At 52.4% G+C, this 12,833-nt stretch overlaps 1 protein-coding gene across 1 annotated transcript in view; it reads left to right on the top strand.

Moving 5' to 3' along the window:
- LOC144488634 (aquaporin-3-like) overlaps positions 1 to 4,306 on the top strand; it is a 14,808-nt gene extending 10,502 nt beyond the window's left edge. Inside the window, exons 5-6 of the mRNA XM_078206699.1 lie at positions 469 to 686; positions 4,072 to 4,306. Of these exons, the coding sequence (XP_078062825.1) occupies positions 469 to 686; positions 4,072 to 4,306 (453 nt within the window). The remainder of the gene's footprint in view (positions 1 to 468; positions 687 to 4,071) is intronic.
- The last annotated feature ends 8,527 nt before the right edge of the window (positions 4,307 to 12,833 follow it).

Raw genomic sequence — 12,833 nt, 5'->3', positions numbered from 1 at the left:
CACCGACCCTCCCACAGTGCGGCGCTCCCTCAGCCCTGACCCTCCCACAGTGCGGCGCTCCCTCAGCACCGACCCTCCCACAGTGCGGCGCTCCCTCAGCACCGACCCTCCCACAGTGCGGCGCTCCCTCAGCACCGACCCTCCCACAGTGCGGCGCTCCCTCAGCACTGACCCTCCCACAGTGCGGCGCTCCCTCAGTACCGGCGCTGGTAGTGTCGGCCTGGATTATGGGTCTTCCGTCAATGGGGCGGGAGAGGAATGGACACGTTAGCCGGCGCTGACGGAGCTGGGATAGCCAACGGTGGAGCCAAACCCTTCAGGGGGCAAGTTGTCGTTGGGCAGACGGGTACCGGAGCCGGGGAGGGCCGGATTTCCAGATGGTTAGGACATTGGCAGTGCCAGCTCTTCAAGGCTGCCCGGAATGATGAGAGGTGCTGACCCCATTTTGACCTTTCGCTCCACCTCCAGTTAATCGGGACCGGAACTCTACTGCTCTGTATCTTTGCCGTGGTGGATGCCCAGAACTATGGCGCCCCCAAGATCCTGCAGCCCATCTTCATTGGCTTGTCGGTGGTGGGCATCGGAATGTCGATGGGATCCAACTCCGGTTATGCCATTAACCCTGCCCGGGATTTCGGGCCCCGTCTGTGGACCCTCGCGGCCGGTTGGGGAAGTGAAGTCTTCACGTAAGTCCCAAGACCATTCCCTCCCTCCCCTTCACCCGCCTGTCCTGTCCCTGCAGAGTTTGGCAAGGGGGGAATCGTGTCAGACGAATTCACTTGAGTTCTTCGAAGAGGATAGATAAAGGAGAACCAGTCGATGTAATATATTTAGACGAGAGGGAGGGGGAAAGTTTAAGGGAGATACTCAGGGGAGACCTAGAGTCAGAGAGGTTTACAACATGGAAACAGGCCCTTCGGCCCAACTTTCCCATGCTGCCCCCTTTTTTATAAACCTCTAAGTTAGTCCCAATTGCCCGCGTTTGCCCTCTATACCCATCTACCTGTCTAAATGCTTTTTAAACGACAAAATTGTACCCGCCTCTACTACTACCTCTGGCAGCTTGTTCCAGACACTCGCCACCCTTTGTGTGAAAGAATTGCCCCTCTGGACCCTCACCTTAAACCGATGCCCTCTAGTTTTAGACTCCCCTACCTTTGGGAAAAGATGTTGACTATCTAGCTGATCTGTGCCCCTCATTATTTTATAGACCTCTCTAAGATCACCCCTCAGCCTCCTACGCTCCAGAGAAAAAAGTCCCAGTCTATCCAGCCTCTCTTTATGACTCAAACCATCAATCGTAGAATAGAATAATACAGTGCAGAAGGAGGCCATTTGGCCCATCGAGTCTGCACCGGCCACAATCCCACCCAGGCCCTATTCCCGTAACCCCAGACATTTATCCTGCTAGTCCCCCTGACACTAATTTAGCATGGTCAATCCACCAAACCCGCACATCTTTGGACATCAAGTCCCGGTAACATCCTAGTAAATCTCTTCTGCACTCTTTCTAGTTTAATAATATCCTTTCTATAATAGGGTGACCAGAACTGCACACAGTATTCCAAGTGTGGCCTCACCAATGTCTTGTACAACTTCAACAAGACGTCCCAACTCCTGTATTTAGCCTGATAGAGGACTGCAAAATGATGGGAGGCAGAGACAGGGTGGATAGTCAGAGGCTTTTTCCCCGGGGTGGGAGGGCCAGTTACAAGGGGGCGGGGGGGTGGGCACAGGTTCAAGGTGAGAGGGGGGAAAGTTTAAGGGAGATGTGTGGGGGAGGTTTGTCACGCAGAGAGTGGTGGAATCAGACACATGAACAACATTTAAGAGGCATCTGGATGGGTCCATGAATAGGGAGGGAATAGAGGGATACGGACCGGGTAAGGAGAGAAGGGTTTTTCTAGTTTAGTTCGGGCAGCGTGGTCGGTGCGGGCTTGGAGGGCCGGTTCCTGTGCTGTACTGTTCTTTGTTTATTTCCAAAAGTCATTCAGTTTTATTATCCATCCCTGGGACACGGCCGTCGCTGGCTGGGTCCAGCATTTATTGCCCATCCCTAGTTGCCCCTTGGAGGGCAGTTGAGAGTCACCCACATTGCTGTGGCTCTGGAGTCACATGTAGGCCAGACCGGGGTAAGGACGGCAGTCATCATTGAACCCTACAGTGCAGGAGGAGGCCATTCGGCCCATCAGGTCTGTACCAACCACAATCCCACCCAGGCCTCATCCCAATAACCCCATACATTAACCCTAACTAGTACCCCTGACACTAAGGGACAATTTAGCATGGCCAATCCACCTAACCTGCACATCTTTGGACACTAAGGGGCAATTTAGCATGGCCAATCCACCCTAACCTGCACATCTTTGGACACTAAGGGGCAATTTAGCATGGCCAATCCACCAAACCTGCACATCTTTCGACACTAAGGGGCAATTTAGCATGGCCAATCCATCTAACCTACACATCTTTGGACACTAAGGGACAATTTAGCATGGCCAATCCACCTAACCTGCACATCTTTCGGAGTGTGGGAGGAAACCGGAGCACCCGGAGGAAACCCACGCAGACACGGGGAGAACGTGCAGACTCCACACAGACAGTGACCCGAGCCGGGAATCGAACCTGGGTCCCTGGTGCTGTGAGGCTGCAGTGCTAACCCTGCTGTGCCACCGTGCCGCCCAGAAATGGGAGGGACCAGGGCATGAGTTGGAGGGGGCTGCAGAGAGAAAAGCAGAGAGGGAGAGGCGGAGAGAGAGAGAGAGACAGAGAGACAGACAGAGAGACAGAGACAGAGAGAGAGAGAGAGAGACAAAGAAAGAAAGAGAGACAGAGAGAGAGATAGAGACAGACAGACAGAGAGAGTGAGAGACGGAGAGAGGGAGACAGAGAAAGAGAGACAGAGAAAGAGAGACAGAGAGAGAGAGACAGAGAAAGAGAGAGAGAGAAAGAGAGAGACAGAGAGAGAGAGATAGAGACAGACACAGAGAGAGAGAGAGACGGAGAGAGGGAGACAGAGAAAGAGAGAGAGAGACAGAGAGAGAGAGATAGAGACAGACAGAGAGAGAGAGAGAGACGGAGAGAGGGAGACAGACAGAGAAAGAGAGAGAGACAGAGAGAGACAGAGATAGAGAGAGAGGCAGAGAAAGAGCGAGAGAGAGACAGAGAGAGAGAGAGAGACGGAGAGAGGGAGACAGACAGAGAAAGAGAGAGAGACAGAGAGAGAGAGACAGAGAGAGAGAGACAGAGAGAGACAGAGAGAGACAGAGACAGAGAGAGATGGAGACAGAGAGAGAGAGACAGAGAGAGAGACAGAGAGAGAGACAGAGAGAGAGAGAGACAGAGAGAGACAGACAGAGAGAGAGACAGAGAGAGAGACAGAGAGAGAGACAGAGAGAGAGAGAGACAGAGAGAGAGAGACAGAGAGAGAGAGAGACAGAGAGAGAGAGAGAGACAGAGAGAGAGAGAGACAGAGAGAGAGAGAGAGAGACAGAGAGAGAGAGAGAGAGACAGACAGAGGGAGACTGGGGTTGTTCTCCTTGGCGCAGAGAGGGTGAAGAGGGGAGATCGAGTCGTGGTTTTGCCCGGTGAGCGGGAGGCCTGAGTTTCAGCTCCTGTGTCTGTGTGTGTGTGTCTGTGTGTGTGTGTGTCTGTGTGTGCGTGTGTCTGTGTGTGTCTGGCTAATCCCGAGCCGGTGGCAGGAGGGGGGGTTCTGCTTTGGGTGGGGGGGAGGGGGGCTTGTGTTTGGGTGGGGGAGTGTGGAGTAGGGTGGGGAGGGGGAGAGGGTTACTTGGGTGGCAATAGATGTACGTAGCTTCCCTGTTTAATGCACCACCTGCCCCCCCCCATGGCAAAGTGAGAGAGGTGGTGCGGGCAGAGAGGCAGGGGGAAGAGGGCTGCTATTCGACTTTGGTGTGCGGCACATTACGAGGGAGCTCCTGTGCAAATCGGAGGGTGGGAGGGAGCCGGGGAAGGAGGTCGCGTGTTGGGAATGGGTGAGGGTCGGGTGGGAGGGTGATTGGCAATGGGAGTTTCTAACCCGGTCTCCATCTCTCTCTCTCCCACGGGCAGGGCTGGCGATGGCTGGTGGTGGATTCCCATCGTGGCTCCCATGGTTGGTGCCGTCCTGGGGGCTCTGGCCTACGAGTTGCTGGTGGAACTCCATCACCTCCCGGCCCAGGGAGACGGGAAGGAGCAGACGGAGCATCAGCTGAGGGAGGAAGCCGGCGGCGGAGGGGGGAAGGAGGGTCCAGCCTCCCGGAGGGACAAGGCCGGCATCGAGGACCAATTCGCCATGGCGATGTGAGGGGCAACGGCGCCCTTCCAACCTCTGTAACCCCCTACACCCCCTCCCTATCTCTGTAACCCCCTCCAGCCCCTACACCCCCTCCCTATCTCTGTAACCTCCTCCAGCCCCTACACCCCCCTCCCTATCTCTGTAACCTCCTCCAGCCGTTACACCCCCCTCCCTATCTCTGTAACCTCCTCCAGCCGTTACACCCCCCTCCCTATCTTGTAACCCCCTCCAGCATCAACACTCCCTCCCTATCTCTGTAACCTCCTCCAACCCCTACACCCCCCTCCCTATCTCTGTAACCCCCTCCAGCATCAACACTCCCTCCCTATCTCTGTAACCTCCTCCAACCCCTACACCCCCCTCCCTATCTCTGTAACCCCCTCCAGCCCCTACACCCCCTCCCTATCTCTGTAACCTCCTCCAACCCCTACACCCCCTCCCTATCTCTGTAACCTCCTCCAGCCCCTACACCCCCCTCCCTATCTCTGTAACCTCCTCCAGCCCCTACACCCCCCTCCCTATCTTGTAACCCCCTCCAGCATCAACACTCCCTCCCTATCTCTGTAACCTCCTCCAACCCCTACACCCCCCTCCCTATCTCTGTAACCTCCTCCAGCCCCTTCACCCACTCCCTATCTCTGTAACCTCTTCCACCCCTACACCCCCTTCCTATCTTTATAACCTCTTCCAGCCCCAACACCCTGTCCCTATCTCTGTAACCTCCTCCAGCCCCTACACCCCCCTCCCTATTTCTGTAACGTCCTCCAGCCCCTACACCCCCTCCCTATTTCTGTAACGTCCTCCAGCCCCTACACCCCCTCCCTATCTCTGTAACCTCCTCCAGCCCCTACACCCCCTCCCTATTTCTGTAACGTCCTCCAGCCCCTACACCCTCTCCCTATCTCTGTAACCTCCTCCAGCCCCTACACCCCCTTCCTATCTTTATAACCTCTTCCAGCCCCAACACCCCCTCCCTATCTCTGTAACCTCCTCCAGCTCCTACACCCCCCTCCCTATCTCTGTAACCTCCTCCAGCCCTCTACACCCCCTCCCTATCTCTGTAACCTCCTCCAGCCCCTACACCCCCTCCCTATCTCTGTAACCTCCTCCAACCCCTACACCCCCTCCCTATCTCTGTAACCTCCTCCAACCCCTACACCCCCTCCCTATCTCTGTAACCTCCTCCAACCCCTACACCCCCTCCCTATCTCTGTAACCCCCTCCAGCCCCTACACCCCCTCCCTATCTCTGTAACCTCCTCCAGCCCTCTACACCCCCTCCCTATCTCTATAACCCCCTCCAGCTCCGACACCCCCCTCCCTATCTCTGTAACCTCCTCCTGCCCCCTACACCCCCTCCCTATCTCTGTAACCCCCTCCAGCCCCTACACCCCCTCCCTATCTCTGTAACCCCCTCCAGCCCCTACACCCCCTCCCTATCTCTGTAACCTCCTCCAGCCCCTACACCCCCTCCCTATCTCTGTAACCCCCTCCAGCCCCTACACCCCCTCCCTATCTCTGTAACCTCCTCCAGCCCCTACACCCCCTCCCTATCTCTGTAACTTCCTCCAGCTCCGACACCCCCTCCCTATCTCTGTAACCTCCTCCAGCCCCTACACCCCCTCCCTATCTCTGTAACCTCCTCCAGCCCCTACACCCCCTCCCTATCTCTGTAACCTTCTCCAGCCCCTACACCCCCAGGTGAATTCTTTAGATTCACCACTCTCTGGCTGAAGAAATTCCTCCTCATCTCTGTTTTAAAGGATCGTCCCTTTAGCCTGAGGTTGTGCCTCTGGTTCTATTTTTCCTACTAGTGGAAACATCCTCTCCACGTCCACTCTATCCAGGCCTCGCAGTATCCTGTAAGTTTCAATAAGATCCCCCCCCTCATCCTTCTAAACTCCAACCAATACAGACCCAGAGTCCTCAACCGTTCCTCATACGACAAGCTCTTCATTCCAGGGAACATTCTTGTGAACCTCCTCTGGACGCTTTCCGAGGCCGGCACATCCTTCCTTAGATACGCAGCAAGATTCTCGAGTGTCGAGCCATTGGTTGTGGCGTTGGTATGATCTGGAATTCCGAATTCGCCCAGATTGTGAGGCTTCCGTGTTTGTAGCGTACACGATTTGAGGATTTTCTCTCTCTGGTATTTAACTGTGTCGCGGAACGGCAGAATAAAAAAATGTGTATATCCAATAAAAAATTGTCTCACCGTGACTCTGAATCAGAGGATGACAGAACCGCCCGACATACAGGAAGACCTGGTGGACATTCCATCTTCGCTACTCCCAGGACGTCAGCCTTGCTGCCCAGGCCCCAGTGTTTAACGCTCCTCCCTAATTGCCCCTCGAGAAGGTGGTGGGAGAGCCGCCATCTTGAACCCGCTGCAGTCCCCGTGTGTGGGGTAGGTACACCCACAGTGCTGTTAGGGAGGGAGTTCTGGGATTGTTATTGGACATCAGTCAGTCCCCGTGTGTGGGGTAGGGACACCCACAGTGCTGTTAGGGAGGGAGTTCCGGGATTGTTATTGGACATCAGTCAGTCCCCGTGTGGGGTAGGTACACCCACAGCGCTGTTAGGGAGGGAGTTTCAGGATTGTTATTGGACATCAGTCAGTCCCCGTGTGTGGGGTAGGTACACCCACAGTGCTGTTAGGGAGGGAGTTCCGGGATTGTGATTGGACATCAGTCAGTCCCCGTGTGTGGGGTAGGTACACCCACAGTGCTGTTAGGGAGGGAGTTCCAGGATTGTTATTGGACATCAGTCAGTCCCCGTGTGGGGTAGGTACACCCACAGCGCTGATAGGGAGGGAGTTCCGGGATTGTTATTGGACATCAGTCAATCCCCGTGTGTGGGGTAGGTACACCCACAGCGCTGTTAGGGAGGGAGTTCCGGGATTGTTATTGGACATCAGTCAATCCCCGTGTGTGGGGTAGGGACACCCACAGTGCTGTTAGGGAGGGAGTTCCGGGATTGTTATTGGACATCAGTCAGTCCCCGTGTGTGGGGTAGGTACACCCACAGTGCTGTTAGGGAGGGAGTTCCAGGATTGTTATTGGACATCAGTCAGTCCCCGTGTGGGGTAGGTACACCCACGGTGCTGTTAGGGAGGGAGTTCCAGGATTGTTATTGGACATCAGTCAGTCCCCGTGTGTGGGGGTAGGTACACCCACAGTGCTGTTAGGGAGGGAGTTCCGGGATTTTGACCCCAGCCACAGTGAAGGAACGGCCGATATATTTCCAAGTCGGGATGGTGAGTGGCTCGGAGGGGGAGCTTGCAGGCGGTGGGTGTTCCCCATGTGTCTGCTGCCCCCCCCTTGTCCTTCTAGATGGTAGAGTTAGAGAAACATAGAAGATAGGAGTTGGAGGAGGCCATTCGGCCCTTCGAGCCTGCTCCGCCATTCATAGAGTCATAGAGGTTTACAGCATGGAAACAGGCCCTTCGGCCCAACTTGTCCATGCCGCCCCTTTTTTTTAAAACCCCTAAGCTAATCCCAATTGCCTGCGTTTGGCCCATATCCCTCTATACCCATCGTACCCATGTAACTGTCTAAATGCTTTTTAAAAGACAAAATTGTACCCGCCTCTACTACTACCTCTGGCAACTCGTTCCAGACACTCACCACCCTCTGTGTGAAAAAATTGTCCCTCTGGACCCTCTCCCCTTAAACCTGTGCCCTCTAGTTTTAGACTCCCCTACCTTTGGGAAAAGATATTGACTATCTAGCTGAACTGTGCCCCTCATTATTTTATAGACCTCTATAAGATCACCCCTCAGCCTCCTACACTCCAGAGAAAAAAGTCCCAGTCTATCCAGCCTCTCCTTATAATTCAAACCATCAAGTCCCGGTAGCATCCTAGTAAATCTTTTCTGCACTCTTTCTAGTTTAATAATATCCTTTCTATAATAGGGTGACCAGAACTGTACACAGTATTCCAAGTGTGGCCTTACCAATGTCTTCATAGAATCATAGAAACCCTACAGTCCAGAAAGAGGCCATTCGGCCCATCGAGTCTGCACCGACCATAATCCCACCCAGGCCCTACCCCCATATCCCGACATATTTTACCCGCTAATCCCTCTATTCTACGCATCCCAGGACACTAAGGGGCAATTTTAGCGTGGCCAATCAACCTAACCCGCACAGCTTTGGACTGTGGGAGGAAACCGGAGCACCCGGAGGAAACCCACGCAGACACGAGGGGAATGTGCAAACTCCACACAGACAGTGACCCAAGCCGGGAATCGAACCCAGGTCCCTGGAGCTGTGAAGCAGCAGTGCTAACCACTGTGCTACCGTGCCGCATCTGGGACGTCTTGTACAACTTCAACAAGACGTCCCAACTCCTGTATTCAATGTTCTGACCGATGAAACCAAGCATGCCGAATGCCTTCTTCACCACTCTGTCCACCTGTGACTCCATTTTCAAGGAGCTATGAACATGTACCCCTCGATCTCTTTGTTCTGTAATCTTCCCCCAACGCCCTACCATTAACTGAGTAAGTCCTGCCCTGGTTCAATCTACCAAAATGCATCACCCCGCATTTGTCTAAATTAAACTCCATCTGCCATTCGTCAGCCCACTGGCCCAATTGATCACCATCACGGCTGATCATCCAACTCAATAGCCTAATCCTGTTTTCTCCCCATAACCTTTGATCCCGTTCGCCCCCAAGTGCTCTATCCAGCCGCCTCTTCAATACATTCAATGTTTTGGCATCAACTACTTCCTGTGGGAATGAATTCCACAGGCTTACCGGGTGAAGAAATGTCTCCTCACCTCCATCCTAAATGGTCTACCCCGAATCCTCAGACTGTGACCCTCTGGTTCTGGACTCCCCCACCATCGGGAACATCCTCCCTGCGTCTCCCCTGTCTAGTCCTGTTAGAATTTATATAAGTCTCTATGAGATCGCCCCCCCCCCCCTCATTTATAGAGATATACCGCACAGAAACAGGCCCTTCAGCCCATCTCCTCCATACTGGCCAGGTTTCCGAATCTGAACTGGTCCCATTTGCCTGTGTTTGGGCGCATCTCCCTCTAAACCTCTCCCATCCATGTACCTGTCCAAATGCCTTTTAAATGTTGTCCTTGTCCCCGCCTCCACTACCCCCTTCTGGCAACTCATTCCACACACCCACCACCCTCTGTGTGAAAGAGTTGTCCCTTGGGTCCCCCTTTCCCCTCTCACCTTTAACCTCTGCCCTCTAGTTTTGGACTCCCCCCTACCCTGGGGGAAAAGACCCCGGCTGTTCACCCCTCATGATTTTATAAACCTCTATAAGGTCACCCCCACATCCTCCTACGTTCCAGGGGACAAAGTCCCGGCCTACCCAGCCTCTCCTTAGAACTCAAACCTTCCAGTCCCGGTAACATCCTTGTAAATCTTTTTTTGCCCCCTTTTCAGTTTAATAACACCCTCCCTATAGCAGGGCGATCAGAATTGTACACAGTACTCCCAAATGTGGCCTTACCAATGTCTTGTACAGCTGTAACATAACGTCCCAACTCCTGTACTCAATGCTCTGACTGATGAAGATAAGTGTGCCAAATGCCTCCTTCGCCACCCTGTCTACCTGTCTAGGTGGCACAGTGGGTTAGCACTGCTACCTCACAGCGCCAGGGACCCGGGTTCGATTCTCACCTCAGGTCACTCTCTGTGCGAAGTCTGCACGTTCTCCCCGTGTCTGCGTGGGTTTCCTCCGGTTTCCTCCCACAGTCCGAAAGTCGTGCTGGTTAGGGTGGATTGGCCAGGCTAAATTGCCCCTTAGTGTGCAAAGATGTGCAGGTTAGGTGGATTGGCCATGCTAAATTGCCCCTTAGTGTCCAAAGATGTGTGGGTTAGGTGGATTGGCCATGCTAAATGGTCCCTCAGTGTCCAAAGATGTGCGGGTTAGGTGGATTGGCCATGCTAAATTGTCCCTTAGTGTCCAAAGATGTGCAGGTTAGGTGGATTGGCCGTGCTAAATTGCCCCTTAGTGTCCAAAGATGTGCAGGTTAGGTGGATTGGCCATGCTAAATTGCCCCTTAGTGTCCAAAGATGTGTGGGTTAGGTGGATTGGCCATGCTAAATGGTCCCTCAGTGTCCAAAGATGTGCGGGTTAGGTGGATTGGCCATGCTAAATTGTCCCTTAGTGTCCAAAGATGTGCAGGTTAGGTGGATTGGCTGTGCTAAATTGCCCCTTAGTGTGCAAAGATGTGCTGGTTAGAGTGGATTGGCTGTGCTAAATTGCCCCTTAGTGTCCAAAGATGTGCGGGTTAGGTGGATTGACCATGCTAAATTGCCCCTTAGTGTCCAAAGATGTGTGGGTTAGGTGGATTGGCCATACTAAATTGCCCCTTAGTGTCCAAAGATGTGTAGGTTCGGTGGATTGGCCATGCTAAATTGCCCCTTAGTGTCCAAAGATGTGTAGGTTCGGTGGATTGGCCATGCTAAATTGCCCCTTAGCGTCCAAAGATGTGTAGGTTCGGTGGATTGGCCATGCTAAATTGCCCCTTAGTGTCCAAATATGAAGATTAAGTGGATTGGCCATGCTAAATTGCCCCTTAGTGTCCAAAGATGTGTGGGTTAGGTGGATTGGCCGTGCTAAATTGCCCCTTAGTGTCCAAAGATGTGCAGGTTGGGTGGATTGGCCGTGCTAAATTGCCCCTTAGTGTCAGGGGGACTAGCTGGGGTAAATGCATGGGGTTATGGGGATAGGGACTGGATGGGATTGTGGTCAGTGCAGACTCAATGGGCCGAATAGCCTCCTTCTGCACTGTAGGGATTCGCGGATTCTATTCTCTGATTCTAAGGTATTCCTGCCGATGTAACTAATTGCTTTAAAGCGGACTTAACAGCATTCAAAAAACAGCTTGGAATTCTGGGTTTAGCTTAGAAATTGGCCACATTCTCTGCGGGTACAATGTAAGACAAACAGCCTTTCTCACAAGGCAAACAGCAGTATACCACGGTCACAGGAGCTGACACGATAGTTAAGAAAGCCCCACCACCGCCTCTACTTTCTCAGAAGACTAAGGAAATTCGGCATGTCAGCTACGACTCTCACCAACTTTTACAGATGCCCCATAGAATGCATTCTTTCTGGCTGTATCACAGCTTGGTCTGGGCTCCTGCTCTGCCCAAGACCGCAAGAAACTACAAAAGGTCGTGAATGTAGCCCAATCCATCACGCAAACCAGCCTCCCATCCATTGACTCTGTCTACACTTCCTGCTGCCTTGGGGAAAAGCAGCCGGCATAATCAAGGACCCCCCACACACACCCCGGACATTCTCTCTTCCACCTTCTTCCGTCGGGAAAAAGATACAAAAGTCTGAGGTCACGTACCGACCGACTCAAGAACAGCTTCTTCCCTGCTGCCGTCAGACTTTTGAATGGACCAACCTCGCGTTACGTTGACCTTTCTCTACACCCTAGCTATGACTGTAACACTACATTCTGCACTCTCTCGTTTCCTTCTCTGTGAATGGTATGCTTTGTCTGTATAGCGCGCAAGAAACAATACTTTTCACTGTATCCCAATACATGTGACAATAATAAATCAAATCTATGTACTCTATGAATGGTATGCTTTGTCTGTATAGCGCGCAAGAAACAATACTTTTCACTGTATCCCAATACATGTGACAATAATAAATCAAATCTATGTACTCTATGAACGGTATGCTTTGTCTGTATAGCGCGCAAGAAATAATACTTTTCACTGTATCCCAATACATGTGACAATAATGAATCAAATCAAATCAAAAGCCAATTGTTTCTGAGCAGTTGGAGACTGCTTGTGATAACTCAGGATACGTATTCCATTAATCTGTCGACACAAATCGATGTTTAGTTAGTTCGATCCAGTTTATGTTTTGAGTTTTCTAATCCTACACAGTGCAAGCTGTCTTCTGCTGCGATCTCCATTTCTCCCTCCCTCTCTCCTAAAGTCATCCTAACATCGCTTTCTGTGAATGCTTTTAAAGGAGGCTTTAATAAAGGAGTTTCAGGTCAGACCAGTTGTCCCGAGGTCTATTCTAAAGGAAGGAATGGATCCTACAGCCTTGTATTTATCTGAGTTGAACGCCATCCGCCATGTCTTGGCCCATTTGAGCAAGATCCCACTGTAGTCTTCGATAACCCACGTCACTCTCCACCACGCCAGCGATTTTGGGTCTCATCCGCAAACTTACTGACCATTGCCTCCGAAATTCCCATCCAAATCATTTCTATAAATGACAAGCAGTTGGACGCAGTGCCGATCCCTGCGCTGTACCACTGGTCATGATGTGGAGATGCCGGCGTTGGACTGGGGTAAACACAGTAAGAAGTCTAACAACACCAGGTTAAAGTCCAACAGGTTTATTTGGTAGCAAAAGCCACACAAGCTTTCGGAACAGGCTGTCCCTTCGGCAGGTGGGTGGGAGTTCTGATCACAAACCGGGCACAAAGACACAAACTTAATTTACATGAATTATGATTGGAATGTGAGTCTTTACAGCTAATCAAGTCTTGCTATACTGGTCACAGGACTCCAGTCTAATTAA

This window comes from Mustelus asterias, unplaced genomic scaffold (assembly GCF_964213995.1).
Source record: "Mustelus asterias unplaced genomic scaffold, sMusAst1.hap1.1 HAP1_SCAFFOLD_1729, whole genome shotgun sequence".
NCBI classification, from domain to species: domain Eukaryota; kingdom Metazoa; phylum Chordata; class Chondrichthyes; order Carcharhiniformes; family Triakidae; genus Mustelus; species Mustelus asterias.
This window is presented reverse-complemented; position numbering and strand designations above follow the sequence as displayed.